The 18420-nt window shown below is 40.5% G+C and overlaps 2 protein-coding genes across 2 annotated transcripts; one reads left to right on the top strand and one right to left on the bottom strand.

Moving 5' to 3' along the window:
- Positions 1 to 3915: 3915 nt before the first annotated feature.
- On the top strand, positions 3916 to 7860 carry LOC138196616 (claudin-7-B-like). The gene is made up of 4 exons (XM_069146855.1): positions 3916 to 4257; positions 6250 to 6414; positions 6519 to 6603; positions 6850 to 7860. The coding sequence occupies exons 1-4, from the start codon at positions 4035 to 4037 to the stop codon at positions 7001 to 7003; spliced, it is 627 nt and encodes a 208-aa protein (XP_069002956.1). The 5' UTR covers positions 3916 to 4034; the 3' UTR covers positions 7004 to 7860.
- Positions 7861 to 10761: 2901 nt separating this feature from the next.
- npm1a (nucleophosmin 1a) lies at positions 10762 to 17918 on the bottom strand. Its single transcript, XM_069146848.1, has 11 exons — positions 17737 to 17918; positions 16315 to 16394; positions 15338 to 15457; positions 14996 to 15089; positions 14667 to 14779; positions 14533 to 14582; positions 13176 to 13245; positions 12998 to 13078; positions 12747 to 12857; positions 12536 to 12610; positions 10762 to 11891 (listed from the first exon to the last, which is right to left on the bottom strand). Exons 1-11 carry the CDS (start codon positions 17783 to 17785, stop codon positions 11841 to 11843), a joined length of 894 nt encoding a protein of 297 aa, XP_069002949.1. The 5' UTR covers positions 17786 to 17918; the 3' UTR covers positions 10762 to 11840.
- Positions 17919 to 18420: the final 502 nt, after the last annotated feature.

The following is an 18420-nucleotide window of genomic DNA, read 5'->3' as shown; positions in this document are numbered from 1 at the left end:
TACATGCTAAATTTGAACAAATGTGGGAAAACTACAACCTTGTGTTGCATTTAATGATGTTTTTCCGAGCGCTGGATGCTAACGTTCTCCTGGCTGCACCCAATTCAGCTGGTCTTTCATTGGTATTCATATAAGCACCACATGGATGGAAAGCAATCATGGAATGAGTAACAAAGTCACCGGAAGTTGAAGGTAACAGGCAGTATCAATACCTGTTGTTATTAAAAAAAAAAACAGATCAAAGACATAATGAACAAAACCCTGTTGGAATTTCAGCTTGAATTTTCAGCACTAAGGGATTTTACAGGAGGAAATGTTTACCATTAAAAAAAGAACCTTTAACTTGTTATTTGATTTATTGGAATTATAAAAGACTTGAAAATGTTCCATAATGTTAGTGAAACACCAGTCTGTGTTCTTGCAACTGAGCTGCATATATACTTTATGATTTTTATCATCTTTTCAATAATTAATCCACAATTTAAAAAAAAAAAACATTTTGACACATTATTATGCATAAAGCCCCCTTGTTTTGAGAGCACCAGTGAATACAGCTCATAATCCAAAATCATAATATAATATGTGTGTAATCAAGTGTCATTTGGTTTTACAATTACTTTTGAATGGGAAGAATGAGCTCCTGAGCATCCCAGTTTTTTGGTTTTTTTTTTGCTTAGCTATAAGATGAGTGAAGCCCTTCAGCTGCAGCTAAAATAAAGTCATTATACAGAATCTATTTTGATTTTAGTGAAGGAACACTATTATGATCATCATTGATGATGTGCCTGTGTCTTTATGACAGCTGCTTCATTCACCATCAGCTCAAACTTGTGAAATAAAAATGACTGATAAGAGGGAGGCATTTTTTTTTGTTTTTTTGCTCTTTTGTCCCATTAGCAAATACAGGACACACAGGTAATAATGGTTAAGATGGAACAGAAGTCCAGTTAAACTGAAGGAACAACATCCATTTATTTTATTACTGTGTGTGTTGCCGCGTGAGTCCTCGTGTTATTGGGGGACAGAGTTCTTTTTTCTTTTAATCTGGTGTTATTTAACTTTGATCTTACTTACCAAAGTCAGAAAATATAGGTTTAATTAAATGTCTTTTAAACAGTATATACGTATGGTGCTTGAGTAGTAGTGACTGAATAGGGGATAAAATGGCTTACAGCTTTGGTTTATATTCACAGTAACCACCAGATGGCAACATTGCACTTCAGAGCTATATTTGTTTCACGTAGCCTCATGTAACCGTATGTCCTATATTCTGCTCCCTAGTATGATGGCACAACATGGACACTCAGGGTGAGAAGATTACAACGAGTCATTAGGATGAGATGAAAACACCAGTGTCAAATGGTGAGGTTCAATCCCAACTAGAGAACATGTGATCAGAGTGAAAGAAGCAATTAACTACCCAGAATTCATGACTCATATATCAAAGGATTTTTTTTTTTTTGGGGGGGGGAAGCAATTTTCAGACAGGTAATAAATTATATTCTTCCATAAAATTAAAATCAAAAGTTTTGAGGAGAAAACTTGTTAATAGTGTGAATCACTTTATAAACTGGCCACAGATAAACATGATCCAAATTCACCATAGCAAAAAGGCATTATCTACCCTTCGGTTTTCAGAGGTCTAGTCAGTTTTTGTACCATTGACGCAATAAAAAACATTTAAATCAAACTTGAGTTGTCTCAAGCCATATTTATTAATTAGAAAAAGGGTATATGATACAGTGAATCCTAATGTTCACTTATCAAAACTGCATCACACCGTGAAATATGTGAAAGCACAATAAATTAGATGTCGACCTTTTTAGATAACAGACAGCACTGCACTAGAATAAATATTCATCAGGGTACCGACAATTCAAGGGTCCATTTTAGGACCTCTGTAGTTCTGTATCTACATCAGAGATTTGTCAATTTTCTGTACTGATGTCCTGATACTTAATGTTAATGGTAATGCAAACCTGAATGTATTAGCACTGGTTCATATGACAAATGTATTCATTCATGTCATGTAGAATTATCATTTCTAGGCTATGCTGTTATTAATGTATGAATTATCATTGATATGATTACTCATTTGTATGTATTTTACATCTGAATGGATATGGAAATTATACATATAATATGCACGGTCCTTGTTTCAAGAAGAAAAAAAAAGTTGTATTAAACTGCAAATAAACTGTTGAGGAGAACTGAGACAGCTGAGTGAGAGCGGACACGCCCTGTAAGGCAGCGTAAACATATTGACATTGTTCCATTCGCTGTCACCTGTTTCTCCTGAGATGAGTCATTTCATTGGTCAAGTCAAAAATAGTACTTCCTGCATTTTGTCTGCTGTGTATGATGACTCAGAGAGTGACTGTTGGTATCAATCTAAAAAGAAGTCTCAGTGTTGCTCCAGTGTCATACTACTTTTGAAACTCACTCTATACGTTAAGGTGTTATCATGCAACCTAGTAAAAGTGAGAAATCCACACGCCTGTTCTTGTTCCAGTAAGTCCCTTGTGCACTGAGATGATTTTTGGTGGCATATTTAATGTTGTCTAAGAACTGCCGGGATACCAGCGGGTTCCCAATTAAAACCTGTTTGACTGGTGAAGTAACTAAATCAACTTCCACTGTAACTTCGAAGTCAATCACCGTAAACAAACCCTAACACTGTCGTCCAACACAGAATAAAGTCGAAAGGGAAACAGATTCTTTCAAGCGCCATTCATCCAATGATTAACATTTAGATGCTTCACCATGTTACACATTTAAGGAAGATTTAATCTGAAAAGCCAAATCTGAAGCGCAGAGATATCAGAGCACGTCTGTCGTGGAGTCAAAGACTTTATCTCTGACAAGAAATTCTCGGGATTTCCTAATCTTCCCTGTTGTTGAATTGGTCATAGCAAACCGTCACATGGAAACAAGACTGCCTCAGGGCAAACAACTTCCTGGTTACTTCACCTTCTCCTCGTGTCTCAGGGGTGAAGCGTATACTGACGGGATTCTGGACAAATGTTTTGTAGCAGTGGTGGTGGTGTCAATGGTTGTGCACATATACTCATAAATATTAATGAGTAAAGTCAGAATATAAATTAAGGTTAAAAGACTGACTACATCACTGATTGTCGGACATCCAAAATAATTGTTAACATGAAAGACAGAAAAATAAGTTATCTTTCCCCTGTAAACAGCCCAGAAGTCCTAGAAGTGTCTAAAGACACGACTGTCTTCAGACAGTATTGCAAAAACGACGTGATTTTAAATCTTTTTTTGCTTACCAGGCAATTTGTAGAACCACCATTAAGGTGCATGTTTTTGGACGGTGGGAGGAAGCCGGAGTACCCGGAGAGAACCCACGCAGGCACATGGAGAACATGCGAACTCCGCACAGAGAGGCCCAGGACCGAATTCAAACCCAGAATGGTTTCGCCGTGAGGCGACAATGCCAACCACTGCACCCCGCTGCGCCGCCCGCATCATTACATTTATCATTTCAACGATTAAAATATCACATTTATTGTTTGTTTCTTTGTTTCCTTTAATGATTCCAACGTGAAGCGGGACGTTGTTTTGATGTGTATCTAATCTACGACCGTGCGAATGTATCGCTGCCGTCCTGCAGCGCAGCGGTTAGTTTCAGGAAGCGCTTACGTCACGAAACCTCAGGTGTTCACCGACGCTGCCGCCGATGAGTCGAAACTGCACGTCCCCGCCCACCTGCCGCAGAAACCGCCTAAAAAAGCTCGCTCCCGCTGCTCCTTCCCCATTCAAGGTGCGGCAGAGGAACAGGTGCGCGAGGAAGTTACCGAGGGACTTTACACATTTAAATATCACTTGTTTTCAAAAAGCCAAAGGAATACGTACCTAGATAACAAGAGAGGAGCTAACTTTGTCAGCAAACTTTGATAAAGAATTTTATTTTTTTTAAACAACAAGCCTCCGACAGGTGGTGAGGAGAGTGGGACTCGTATCTTCACGGCAGGTGCACGTCGTCTTTTGTCGCTTCGTCGAAGAAGAAGTAGAAAATGGCCAACTCCGGTCTTCAGATCTTGGGATTCGCCCTGGCTCTTCTGGGCTTAATTGGACTGATAATTGGTACCATTTTACCCCAGTGGAAGATGTCCGCGTACGTCGGGGACAACATCATCACGGCGATAGCCATGTACGAGGGTCTGTGGATGTCCTGCGCCTTCCAGAGCACCGGTCAGATCCAGTGCAAGGTGTACGACTCCATCCTGCAGCTGAACGGTAAGCGACACCGAAACGGTGTCTCCATGAAGTTCGTGTGGGGAAAACAAAACAAAACAAAAAAAACTCCAAATGGTTTTAGTCATGTCGCAGATATGGTCATTTTAGCTTGAACGCCCTTGAAAGGGTTTTTATTTCCCACCTTTTTTTGTTTTGTTTGACTGCACAGGTCTGCTTTGTCCCATTTAAAGTTCAGGCGCATATAACTTCTCCTCGGTTGCAAAACTCCTCTCAAAGTGGATTCATTTCCCAGTCTGTGTCGTCTACAAAAAAAAAGTTAGTGTGCGACGGGGAATGCAACTTTACTGATTTACACCTGTTGGATTACAGAAGCTTGGAAAAGCATTTCTGTCCGCCATGTTGTTGGTTTTTTTTGTTTGTTTTTGTACGGTTTTCCTTTCGCTGTTACAAGACTCCTGTTGCCTCGACTAACCGGTTTTAATCACCGGTTAACTCGCCTTTTAATTAATGACAGTTAGTTTGAACCACACTATGAAGCCTCACCTTCTTTGTGCAGCAGCATTAGAGCATTGTTAAATTAAAAAAAAAAAAGGCAAACATTTCAAATTCTTCCACACTTTTCCACTTGATAAGCAGGAATGTGGTACTTTTTACACCTCGGTAATGATTATCCTTGTGCCATTGTCCAGTACAGCTTCCTCCTCCTCCTCCTCCTCCTCCATGTCAGCAAATTTCCAGTGTAGGAGTTGCCTTAGGCAGCATAGATAGTTACAGGTTCAACAACACCTGTATGAGCCACTGTTTCGTCAACATGTCTACATACCAGCTTCACAAGCTCCTGCTTTGTCTAATAGGGCATATCAATTAACACAAACTAATTTATAAAATGAATTCTCACCCTTGACCAGCTCTATATACAGGTTACATTACAGTAGAGGTAGTTAAGGGAAATTAATCATTTCCTCAACAGATGTGGCATGATGAGGAAGCTGGAGCGTTGATTTCAATTCCCTTTCTCTTTTTTTTTTTTTTTTAAATCTAGAAGCATCTGCCGTGACAACGATGTGTTTGCTCTTGTACTGTAACTGTCTTTATGACCTCTTATCTGTTGTCATAAAGCAGCTACGTGGGTCAGTGGTAGCACGGCAGGCGGCACGTTACACGCTTCCAGATTCAACCGATTCGAGGTCGGGCACAAACTGCCTGAATGTCACCGAGGGACGGTTTTGTGTTTCACTGCTTGTTGATCTGATTCACTTACAGCTGCGGGTTACGTGTTGACTTGGTAGACTGTTTTTTTGTGTGTGTGTGTGTGTGTTTGGCTTATGAAAACATTTTAATGAAATATGGACAGCCCAATGTGCCTTTTGGCCTCTTTTTTTTTTTTTTTTTTTTTTTTTTTTTTTTTTTTAAACATGAAGTAAAGAATGGGATCTCCTATTTGGAAATGCCTGCTCAAAATATACAGAAACTGGGGGGGGGGGGGGGGGGGGAGTGTTTTCATTTCTTCAGTTTGCATCTCCGACTACAAGTTATCCACCTGCTGAGAAGCGGGCTGCGAGTACCTGAGATTGGGAGTGTCGCCCTTCATGATGAAACCTGAAACCTGGTTCGACCTGTTTCAGACTTACACACACACACCCACACACACACACACACACACACACACACCCTACCCCCCTACGGTGTTTCTTCAGCCTTCCAGTTAGAGCCAGTTTCTATGGTGCGTTGTTGTTGCTGCAGGGAGTGGCGGTGAGACACAGGCTGCTCTGTTGCTCATGAACAATGTGTGTTTACACTCCCGTTTCCCCCCCCAATAGTGGCTTCTAAAGAAACTCTGCAACACAAAGTTAAATCTTTTTTAAAAAAATGGAAGTGTTACTCCCACAAGTCACCTGAAAATGAGTTGCCTCCAGCTGGTTTGTTTAGTTTTGCTCCAGTAAAGCGTCTCGCCACACCCTTGATCACGTGTTGGACAAGTCTTACAGTTACTGATGGATTAACCCCGCCCCGTCCCGTCCTCTCCTCCAGGTGCCCTCCAGGCAACCCGTGCCCTCATGATTGTGAGCATCATCGTAACGGTGGCTGGCCTGGGCGTGGCCTGCATGGGAATGAAGTGCACGAACTGTGGCGGGGACGACAAAGTGCGCAAGTCCCGCATCGCCATGGCCAGTGGCATTATCATCCTGATCGGAGGTAGGAAGCCATTCGGTCTCGTTTTGTTTGAGGGTTTGTTTTTTTTCCCTCCCTTCTTTTTTGTCTTGGCAGTCTCGGTGATGATGCTCTTTACTCTCCCACAGCTCTGTGTTCGATTGTCGCCTGCTCTTGGTACGCTCACGACATCATCCAAGCCTTCTACAACCCTTTCACCCCCGTCAATACCAAGTAAGTACATCAGAATTTAACCTTAAACTTGATTGTTATATTCTGCTTTTCTCCAATGCAAAGGCACAAGGACACGTTTGAATGAAAATGTACAACTTCTGACGCATTACTTCAAGTGTGCTGGTTCTGCTGCTTTTTATGCTGCACAAGTTCTTTATTATTATTATTATTATTATTATTATTATTAACTGGAGCTCTGTTTGCATGTTTTACCCTTTTGACTGACTAGAACTTCTATTTCTCCAGGTATGAGTTTGGTTCTGCCATCTTCATCGCGTGGGCCGGTGCCTTCCTGGCTGTGATTGGAGGTGCCATGCTGGCAGCATCCTGCCCAAGAAGCAAATCCACTACACCAAAGTATCCCATCTCCCGACCCCCCAGCAGCAAGGAGTACGTTTGAACAGGACCGGACTCGGTTAAAGGCTGAAGGAACACTTTGACTTTTCATTCTGGTCCCAAGAGATTGAAAAGATGTATCCCAGGAGACGATCAGTACCAGTTTTTTTTTTTTTTTTAGTATTTTAGTTTCTACGGAGATACCCTGTGATGTTACGGTTTATATTATTATTTTAAAAAAAACACTTTCAAGTTTTAAATACCATCTGTTTACTTCTAAGAAAGTACTGATTGGCGTTTCCCTGTCTGGAGCTGTAGTCAGTGCGTACTCTAATGTGCGCGATCCACTTCGTTGACACCTTTTTTTTTTAAAGCACTAAGTTAAATGAAGGTGACGCTCCCATGATGTTCAGCTTGATATGTAGAAAATATTTCTCATACGCTGCATTGGACTTAGTGTACATCACATTAGAATGTACAGGTGAACCTGATTTGAATGCACTTAAATGAGACTTGGCAATAGACGACCCTTAAACCCCTAACAGTGCAGGCTGAAGGCATAATATTTGATAATACCCAAGAAGCAGTTCACTGCCATTCATATTCATCTATTTGTGCCTTATTTATATGAATACAGCAAATCGTCCAATAACCACTACAGATGACTTTAGTTTTTAATCAATTCCAGGAGGGAAATTGCAACGATAAATGAAACTCCACTGATTCCTTTTACTCGGATGGCCATTGTTTCTGCTGACATGACATGTTTGTGAACTTGTTCTGTAATGATTGTTTGTGTGAATGGGCTTGGCTTGTGCTTACTGTTTTTATAGTCACCATAACAGTTGCACTTGTCAAATTGTGTTTTTTTTTTTTTACTTTTTAAATTGTGTTGTGCATAAAATAAAAGTAGAAAACTTAGTGTGTGTGGCTTTTGAGTGTACTTTATTTTTGATGGCAACTTTTTTCTTAACAGAAAACATTAAACATTTTAATGTCCAAGTTGGAAAGCTGGTTGAAATTTTTATATATATATATATATATATATATATATATATATAAATTTCAACCATCTTTTTTATATATAGATATATCTATAAAAAAAAGGAAGATGCATCACTGCATATATATGCAGTGATGCATCTTTTTTATATATATATATATATATATATATAGAGAGAGAGATCTAGAGATATCTCTCTCTCTCTCTCTCTATATATATATACATATATATATATAAAAATAAAATAGATATATCTATCTAGAGATATAGCTATATATATAGAGAGAGATATCTATATATAGAGATATCTCTATAGCTATATCTCTATATAGATGTATAGATATATATATATATAAAAGGAAGATGCATCACTGAAGCAAAGAAGTGTTTATAATTTTCCAACTAGATTACATAGAAATCCCTTTTGTTTGAAACACGTCTTCCTGTTTTGAGCTGCATAAATGCACTCCGCAACACAAACAGCTGCTTGCAGCAGTTACGTAATGATAAACACTTTTCTGTTCAACTCGCACGCTGCCTGCTTTCAGAGTCGTTGCTCTGCAGACGTGACGGACTTCGGTTGCAGATTGTTTTCCTCCGAGAGTCTGAACTCGTCGGCCTCGCTGCTCTTCTCTCCCTGGCTGGAAGCCATCTTCCCTCAGGTGGACGCATCCACAGCATCATAATGGCCAACAGAATGAAAGTGGCTTTGCCTTCATTGCCACCTTGTGTTGTACACAGGAAACTACTTTCAGCTCGGGAAGAGCTCCATGGACGAACGCACTCTTCTCTTCATACTACATATTTTTTTTTGAACTATCATCATAAATAATATACATGCTGTTTTCTTCTGCTTTCTGGGTACATATAAAGCTGTTACACTAAATGGGGAACTCACTACAAGCGCAGCATTTCCAGCTGAATCCACCTTCTCCCTGCCGTCTTCATCACACCTCGCCTCACGTGGTCGTGATATCGTCTGAGGTTATGAGTCTTGTCATTTCTAACAACAACAACAACAACAACAACAGTGTCCTGCTCCAGTTCCCCGTCTCGTCTGTTCTCATTCTGCCCGGCCGTCCTCTAATCATTACTCTTTTCCTCCCCTCAGCTCAGATCACTTCACAACGATGAGGATTTCTCTTCCGAGTGGCCGAACCCTCTCGACACCAGTCTGGTCTCTCTCTCCGTGACTTTAAAGGACGGAGGCAAACATTACCACCATTTTTCTTCTATCGTAGATAGGATTTTTACATCTACAAAAGTAAGAAGAAGAAAAAAAATAAAAACCCACAGCGATTGGTCATGAGATATTTATTCCCCTCCCACTCAGATGGAAATACTCCTTTCTGCTTCTTCTGTGCTGTAACTAAAAAAAAAAAAAAAAATACAACTTTTTTACGGGAAAACATTTGCCTCCCAGCATCTTATCTGAACCACAATATAGGTCTGGGCTCCTGTAATCTAATCAGCTGTGCAGGGCTGTTTGTCACTGTGAACATTACAGGAAACATCTCGGAGCTACTGAAGGACGATGATGAATATTTACCTCCCGTCATCCTTTCATCACCCTGAACTGTTCACCACTTTACTGGAGTGATTATTTACTGGATTGTTACAGGAAAAAAAAAAAAAAAGAAGCATAAAAAGCTTCACGGTCTTATTATTGTTAGCGTCTCGTGACCTTTTTTTTTCTATCTTAAGCTTAAGTTGCACACGAGATACATCCAGTGTGCACTCGTCTACGTCACAGAATGGGCCTCCTTACAGGTGAAGCTCTTCCAATTTTTGCAAAGTAATCGGAAATGATTCTTGAGTCATGTTTTTTTTTTAATGTGTAATAATAATATTCATCGGTTTTACTATGGAAACCACGATGAGGGTTTAGTCTCAGTCTAAAAAGAGACAGCAAAGAACAGTTCTCCTGGAGAGTAGCTTCATAACAACAAACATGGCTGACGTACTTCTTTAACACATTTAAAAAGAGCTGTGTACCATTTGTGGAAAAGCCTCAACAAGGATGGTTCTTTTGTCTGGTGACAACGCAGCTATAAAACTAGAAGATCGAGGGTCACGAAATACAAACACAGCTTTCGCACACCTTGTTTGGGCGCCTGCAGTGTGACCTTTACTCGAACCACAACGGTCTTCGGTTGAAGTTCTGAAATAATGCAAAATAAGCAGACAGGTGAAAAGGAAGGCAAGACGGAAGCAAAAGAAAATGACCTCCATACAAATACCGGGAACGATAAATAAGAACGTGAAGCAGATATGCAAGTTCTGTTTCAGGAAATACTGACATGAATAAATACACTGCGTTAGCACTCCTTTCAGCATCCGAATGTGGTCACGATCTTATTTATGAAGAACGGATAAACAGCAGGAATGTAGATTTTGGAGAGATGAAGCAGAACTGCCCTTTAGCTCGCTGCACAACCTGAACAGAACCATCACCTCCACCACGGCGCCACTAATGCTTTACTTGAAGATCCTTCACTGTTAAAAAGGTTAGAAGCAATAAAACCAGAAGAATCGAGACGGCTCAGAACTGTTTGGTTTATTATTGCAAACCGACAAAAGTTAAATAGCATCCACACGGAGTGGGAGCCGATTACTTTTCAATTTGGAAATCACATGTTAAAATGACATCACCGTCTCAGAGAAGTGGGTTGTTTGAGAGATCTCGGACTTTGTCTTTCTTCCAGCATATCAGGAAAAAGATGACGGCAAGTTTTCTGCTCGTAAAACCTTTAACAAGTAGATTGTTGCGCAACGAAAAGAAAAATCTCACGCTTCTTAGAAAGACAAAGACGATGTCGAACAGATCCACATTTATTTTTATTTTAATCAGTTTTCAGAGTCCATTCAAACCCACAGCAGTCATAAAAATGCTTTGACAACATGGAATGGTCTTCTGCATCGACAGGCCTCAAACAACACTTACATTTCCAATAGAACTTGAACTGGTCAGAATTTGTTGCTTCTCTAAACGAGTGCAGGTTGGAATTTCTGAGAAACGGCACAAGATATTTGCAGATTCCTTCAGGCTCAAAGAGTACGCCGCCTTTGGGCCTGTGGGCCATCCGTAGTCATGGCAACACAAAGCAAATGAATCTCCAATAGAGCTGAAATGTCAGCTGCTTCGCTTCACTTCAAGGTTAATACAGCTTGTTGCTAAATACTATAAAGGCTGATTTCCCTTCCGGACGGTAAAATACACAACAAACGAGAAAATGTTGAATTCTGTCACAACGGTTCAAACTCAAATTCTGGCTTGGTGATGTTGGGAATCTCACATTAGCATAAACATTCAGAAAACACCAAGCAAGTTGCGTTTTCAAAAAAAGTGCAAAGTGTTTCTGTTCTTGAGCGGACCAGACAAATTAATATCACTATTGATGATGCCAAAAATGCAAGATGAATTTTTACCGACTGTTGAAAATGGATTTTAAGCTCATGTTTCTTGAGCAGCTACCGGTCTCGTAAGAGCTTTTCAAGTGCTTGTAAATGAGGGGAGGGGTGTATTTTCTTTTGTTTTGGAATGAGGCCAAATCAACCTTTACTGTATATATGCGTATATATAAAAAAAAACAAAAAAACACTTGAAGATTTCCTCTGTGCTCTGGTGCTGACAATCTCACTAGAATTGTATTTACACATTTACAACAAGGCAAATTTGTAAGTGGATTCTACCAGAGTTGATTTCTTTGACCTAATGAGAGGGGTGATGGAGGTGACTGGACGTGACACCATCCATCACCACCGCTCCAGTTTCTTCAGGAGGCTTTGGGACTAGTGATTACATGACGAGTGTGAGGCACTGAGTTTGGCTTCAGAAGGTTTGAGAGTTGCTATGGGCATAAACAAGTCATAAAAATCAATAAAACGGCCGAGTCAGTTATTTAGCATCCTTCAGTGTCTGTCTCCACTTCCACAGGTCCGTAATGATCTGAACACACAAAAAGAAACAGCCGGATGTTAACAAGGCATGTGGCAAGTTCAAAAACATTGGAAAATCAGAAAGCAACAGTAGAACAAAATCGGATCTTTTCAAAGTCATTTCCATGTCAATGGTTTTATTTTTTGTTCCTATACATTAAAAAAAAAAAGCCCCTTAAAAACAACTTCCACTGTGTGTGAGACCTTTGGTGCCCCCTAGTGGTGGCATCAATGCATTGCCTAAAAGCAACAGACTGGATCAGCCGTTTTCCCTCCAATTTCCCTTCTTACACACATGGACATAAAGAATTCTCATATCCTGTCAACTCCACCCTGTTTTCCTAAATGTTTAGATGCAGCAACTCGTCCAATTCCTGAGATGGAAAGGCATCACTTTACAGGACAAGTCGGGTGGTGCAACTCCAGACATGAAACAAAGTATGTGCAAATGGGAAAGTTGGCCACAAATAAAGGCTCTAATTGTTTCAGTAGTTGTCAAATAAAAGTCAGACTGTTGTCAACTGAGAAATTAAAAGCATCAGTAAATGTTGCACTTTTTAGACGCCACAAAGTAAATGAAAGATGTCAGATTTCCCAGATTATTTATGACAGCACGTGATGAATAACTGAAGTTACTGTAGACGTGTACTATACCTTGGTGTCCGCAATTCTATGACCGTGCTTCACAAAGTTCTCAAACTTGGCCTGGACTTTAGGTAATGTTACCCCCTACAAAAGAAACAGAATACAACAGCAACAAATGAGCACACTCGTGTTTTTTTTTTAAAGTCATGTTTCCATTTCAAAATGAGGAAAAGAACAGTTATAACTTGAATAGATTTAAAAGAACTTCAAGTGCACCGACCTTGGTTACCGCTTCCAACATCTTGGCTTTAATCTCAGGAAGTGTTAAGTTGACTTTGGGGGTTTGTGGGAGTTTAGGAGACTTGTCCCCTTTTCCTTTAGGGGTCTTTACCTGCCATGAAACAAAGTCTCATGATCAGCAAAGAAAACTGTAACCACCAACTTTTCAAAATGCTTCCTGCCTTTAACAGAGTTATTGATAAGTCGAGTTTCCATGTGCTACTCGGGAGGACGGAGGAGTTCAGCCGTTACCTGCTTTGCGGCGGGAGTGCCGGGTTTCAAACTCTTGCCGTTCTGAGCCGCAGCCTTTTGTTTGGCTGGCGTTTGTTTGGCCTGTAAACAAGCAGCCAGCTGTTAAGAAAGGTGCTAATTCATTCTGAATTGTGCCAATTCAGCTATGTGGTGCTACAAATTTGTCATATGTACTCGCCTTGACAGGTGATTCTTCTTCCTCGCTCTCGTCCTCCTCCTCGTCCTCCTCATCCTCCTCCTCATCCTCCCTGAAAAAAGGAGAAAACCTCATCAGGGTTAAATAGCACAACAAAAAGACCGAGTGAACAGCATGTTTGTTTGCATTGTTTATTGCAAATTAAGTCATTGTTTGTTGACAAATCTGCTGAGATTAACTACATAATGTGAGCTGTTTTAGTCTTTCACCAAAACTGAACACACTAAATAAATACAGTCCTCTGTGTTGTTATCACCATCAGTGGTGCTTTGTCTTTTATTGATGGCTTGAAATGAACATTCCTGCCGTCTGTAATGATGCCAAACATTTTTATTAAAAGCATGAGATCCAAAGTGTTGTGCTGAAACACCGTCTCGGAGCCACGACTCAAAGATGCACTCAAAGCAAAAATCACGTTTCAAATTGTGCAATGAACTGTGTCCTACTTTCATACACAACATATAAACAGAAAAACCTCGACACATTTGGAAAACACTCGCGTCCCGACATAACAGGCAAATATATCAGCACTTGTTAAAAACCGCTGCTCAATGAACGTAAAACAAAAGCGGAGTCTAATGATTACGTCCATCAGACTGAATCTCACTCGTATGGAGAACTGACAAGATAACGTTCTGATAACAAGCTCAACATAAGACGGCATCATAATATTGAGTTGATCACATTGACAGAGAGACACTATACGACAAAACCAAGGATTCTCATTCACACCAAACACAGACAGGACATCACTTTGTCCCCAAGTCTCCTGCTTCTGTCTTCAGCTTAGCATCAATGATGTACTTCCTGCCTCCTGTCGGCTTCAGGGAAAATGAAGAGAACATGTGGACGTGTTACAATGTGGCCAAACATTTCACTCTGGGCACCACGTGAAAGAGGACATGGAAAATAAAGGTCAAATTCAAGACCTTTTTAAAACCTCAGTGGACACCCTGTAAAGACACACCTGTCAATCAAGCTCGCGTAGAGCCACACCTCCGTCCAAAATACATAAACACCTTAACGAAATGCAACATACTCAGCACGTCCCTGGTAGAAGTACCCAAGACAAATTCAAAACCCCTCAGACCGAATCATCCTGTGAAAAAGAGGACTCTGTCCTGCAGATTCCCGCGGAGCAGTGACAGTCAGCGGCCCTCAAGACTCTTAGAAGGACTGAAGACTTCCTGCTCATCATACGACAGATATGTTTTTAAAATATCATTTTCAGGACAAACTATTTTTGACTTTTAGAACGAGTTCCACGTAGTTTTTCACTCCACTGTGTGTAGGTATGAAAACAATAATGGCGCGTCACCGTGTGAAGTCTGACACTCACTCGTCATCTTCGTCATCGTCATCCTCCTCCACGTCCATTTTCATTTTTTTCTGTAAAGGAGTTCAAAAGTAAGGTTTGTTTCTCTAAAATGTTGAAAAACTACAAGTTGAAATTGAAGAGCATGTCAAACATACCTGACACTTGAGGGCAGGGGAGGAGGCAGGTCTTTTCTTTGTTTTGACATTTTCCTCCTGTTCTTCATCTTCCTCATCATCGCCTTCATCACAAGACTCATCGGCCTCCATCACTAAGAACAATTTAGAAAATGTTAGACGAGGCTCTCCTGCCAAAACAGCTGCTATGCAGAACGAGGATTTTTTTTTTTGCTTACGTTTCTGAAGTTGGATTAATTTCCGTATTCAAATTCGGGTGCGTACATGTTATGTCAAAGATCAAACATCCATACAACAGACTCGGCGACAATTTCCTTCTTCACACTAAAGTTCTTTCAACAAATACTCACTGACGAGGTGCTGTCCACTGATATGGATCGGACCAGAACCGGCCTTCAGACGGAAAACTGCCGGAGGTGTGATTGTGAAACCACCGAGACACACCTGCAACAAACACTCACATTAGCCACCTGCCTTATTGTTGGCTGTTAATATTCAAATGATCTGAGCCAAAGCCGAAGGGATCTTTCAAAGAGCAGAATGAGGATGTCAAGTGACAGCGAAACTAAAGAATCGGCAAGAATAGCATGTTTGTCTGTGCGACTGTAGGAGCTTAAAACTTGACACCGGGAAGACACGTCATGTTATTAGTGTGTTCGTACATGAGAAGAGAAGAGAAGAGGTTTACTTACACTTGGCAGGGTGGAGGGTTTAAGTGAAACCAGCACTGCCTTGATTTTCTGGCCCTCGATGTCCTGACCTTCCACCTCCACCATGTGAAGCTCATCTTTCGTACTGGGGTCCACGCAGGCCTACAGGAGCAAGACAACAATTTGGTTGTTTTCTTGCAAATCATTTTTAGGGTGATTTCACATCTAACCTTTCTTCTGAAATGACAGCTGTCAGTCAAACTCAAGTGCCGTTTGTTTGTGGTGGGGAAACCAAAGCAGATAAAACCCACAGAATCATCTGATAGTTCATTTGGTTTTTACTGGAATTCAGTAAAGCAAACTACTATTAAATCTATCAGATCATTGTCAAATGTCATGAAAGCAATCTGTGTATTAGTATTGGCTCAGTTTGCTTAGAACCTTAGAGGTGATACTGAAATAGTACAAAGTACTAATCATATCTGCTGCCTAATGGAAAACCAGCAAATGAGTAGAAACGAGGCAGAACTAGCATTGGAAATGTGGCTTGTGTAACCCTTGTGTGCCCAATTTCTTCTCTAATATCTGTATACTGTAGGTCAAACATTTCATTTTGATACCGATCAATTCAACAGAAAAGCTGTCGGGAACATTTGAAGGAAACCAGGATCAACAAGAACCATGCATGTCCTGAAATTACAATAAAGGCATGCTGGTAACCTACAACTGGTGGTGAACAAAATTTAAACACCAACTCTGAGGCTTTTAGTAAAGAACAAATTTGAGTATAACTAACAATTAAGAATAAGTAGGTTGAACAAAAAAAGTGATTACCATGTGACACCAGATGCCCATTATCACACTAAACTACCAAATGCAGCTGCTGATTACAATCCATACATATTGCCCAACAAATTGGGGGAAAAAAAAAATACTGTAATAACTGTCAAGTCCTAAGGAATAGAAGCAGCTTAAATTATTATAAACAACATGCGTGATAAGTCCTTTCTTGTACTTACCATCCGCACATCGAGCTGATGCTCCAAGTCATCATCCTCAGGATTGAAGACCACCTCCTTTCCAGCTTCCAGCACGCAACCTGCAAGTTAACAATAGAACAAAACAAAAAATAAAACAAAAATAAAACAAATGACTAACAACAGCAGCTTAAGCAAACGTGGATTTAAAAAATAAAAATAAAAAAATTGTGGAAGGTGAATGCACTAACTCGGCCTTGTGGCCACCTGGGACCAAACTATCAGTTGTTATATCAACATCATGCACAAGGGGGAGACATACAGACTACCGATATGCGTGGTACCACATGGCGCTGGCAGGGATTCCCCTCAAACCAGCCAGAACAGAAAAAGGCCCAAGTTAATTCAACGGAACCATCGACATGTGGTGCAAATAAAACACAGCAATGATAATTCCCATTTAAAAAAATAAAATAAAATAAAAATACTCTCCATCCTGTGTTGTTCGGCGTCGACTGTACATAGTTATGCTTTATACCCTCGTGTTTCTGAAGACATTTAATCAAACTTCTTACCGACTGTTTGGGACATATTAATCTATTCTTTAAAGAGACAAAGAGAGAATATACAGAGGCAATGGCACACGGAGGGAAAGTTTCAGCTTTATTTTATGCGTACAATCACAATGCGTGTTTCGCAGTATTTCCAATCTGCTTTTTTTTGTTTTTGTTTTTTAAACCATCTCGGGTTTCTTCGTCTTCACACACACACACACGGGGTGACACCGGGAGGCACATTCAATGACTTCATAATGATGGTGCGGTTTGAAATTGAATGAAATCGGTTGTCGTATTTATTGGTCCGTTACTCATTATTGTAGTTAGACGAGTTGAATATCCCTGAACACAAAAGATTAAAAAAAAATAATAATAAAAAGGTCAACATGAACAGCTGTGACACGAGGAGGAAGTCGGCGCGGCCCGCGTGTGTTTGAAGCCACGTTGAGACGAGTTTTCCCAGTCGAGCTGAAAACCGGTCAGGGTCCAACTTTTAGCTTTTCAACACGCAGCTCATCGAAACGAGACGTGAATTAAAGCAACATTAAGTCACGGGTCCGACCTCTTGTGCAAAGAAAACGTGGGGAAATATCAACACCGTTTAATAAACCTCGGGCGCCGCCATGTTGATATCAAACACGTGCATGATGCCGAGCTGGTGTGGAAACGCGCTGCGCACGAGGACTCGTTTACAACCTCCTGCTGCAATATCACGACGTCTAGCAATCAACAAAATAGTACTTGTTTTTGTTTTTGTTAAATGCTTTAATGTGGTTACAGGTACATTTACCTTTCATCGTCGAGGGCCACGTGCAGCTACACAGCTAAATTAAACGGTTCTCGTGCTCTGGTAGTGAAACACGAGTACACCTTCACACACACACACACAATGAATACGTTATCTCACCGTAAAGAAAGGTTTGCGGCGCCATTGGCTCCTCGCTGAATCCGTTCATTTTAGAGACAAAGACGGTGACACCTCCTGCCTGTCTACAGTGAAGGAATGACCAAGTACTACTACGAACCACCGACTAACGTGCTGCTTCGTTTCCACGCTTCCTCTCTGTTTAATGTTGCGTAGAAAGCCTCCCCCCAAAAAAGCCTTACCGCCACCTACAGGACGACAATATGGACTGCACACAAAGCACAGTCCATACAGCAGGGGTGTCAAACTCACTTTAGTTAAGGGGCCACACACTGCCCACTTTCATCTCAAGTGGACCAGACCAGTGAAATCGTAGCATAATAACGCATACATAACGACAATATTTCTCTATGTTTAAATCATTGGTGAAGGTTTTTGGATGATAAGCCCTTATTTTAAAGGTCTTTCTACAATAAACTAGAAACATAAAGAGCAAAAACTCAGACATCAGCCCACTGTTTATCTGCCTGGGCTCTCCTCTGCAGATTTAGCGGGTCACAAAGCGAGCAGCAGCTTCTTCCTCCGGAGCAGACATCGCATTTACGCTGTTTCTGAAGCAATTACTGGATCGATTAAAAAAAAAAAAAAAAAAAAAAAAAAAAAAAAAAAAATCACAAAACGTTTGTACTCATAAACCTCCATATTCTCATAGAAATGCAATGCATG

The sequence above is a fragment of the Embiotoca jacksoni genome, unplaced genomic scaffold (assembly GCF_022577435.1).
Source record: "Embiotoca jacksoni isolate LCO1_2020_lvr unplaced genomic scaffold, fEmbJac1.0.p SCAF_13, whole genome shotgun sequence".
NCBI lineage: Eukaryota > Metazoa > Chordata > Actinopteri > Embiotocidae > Embiotoca > Embiotoca jacksoni.
Note: the sequence above shows the minus strand (reverse complement) of the source record. Positions and strands in the feature narration are given on the sequence as shown.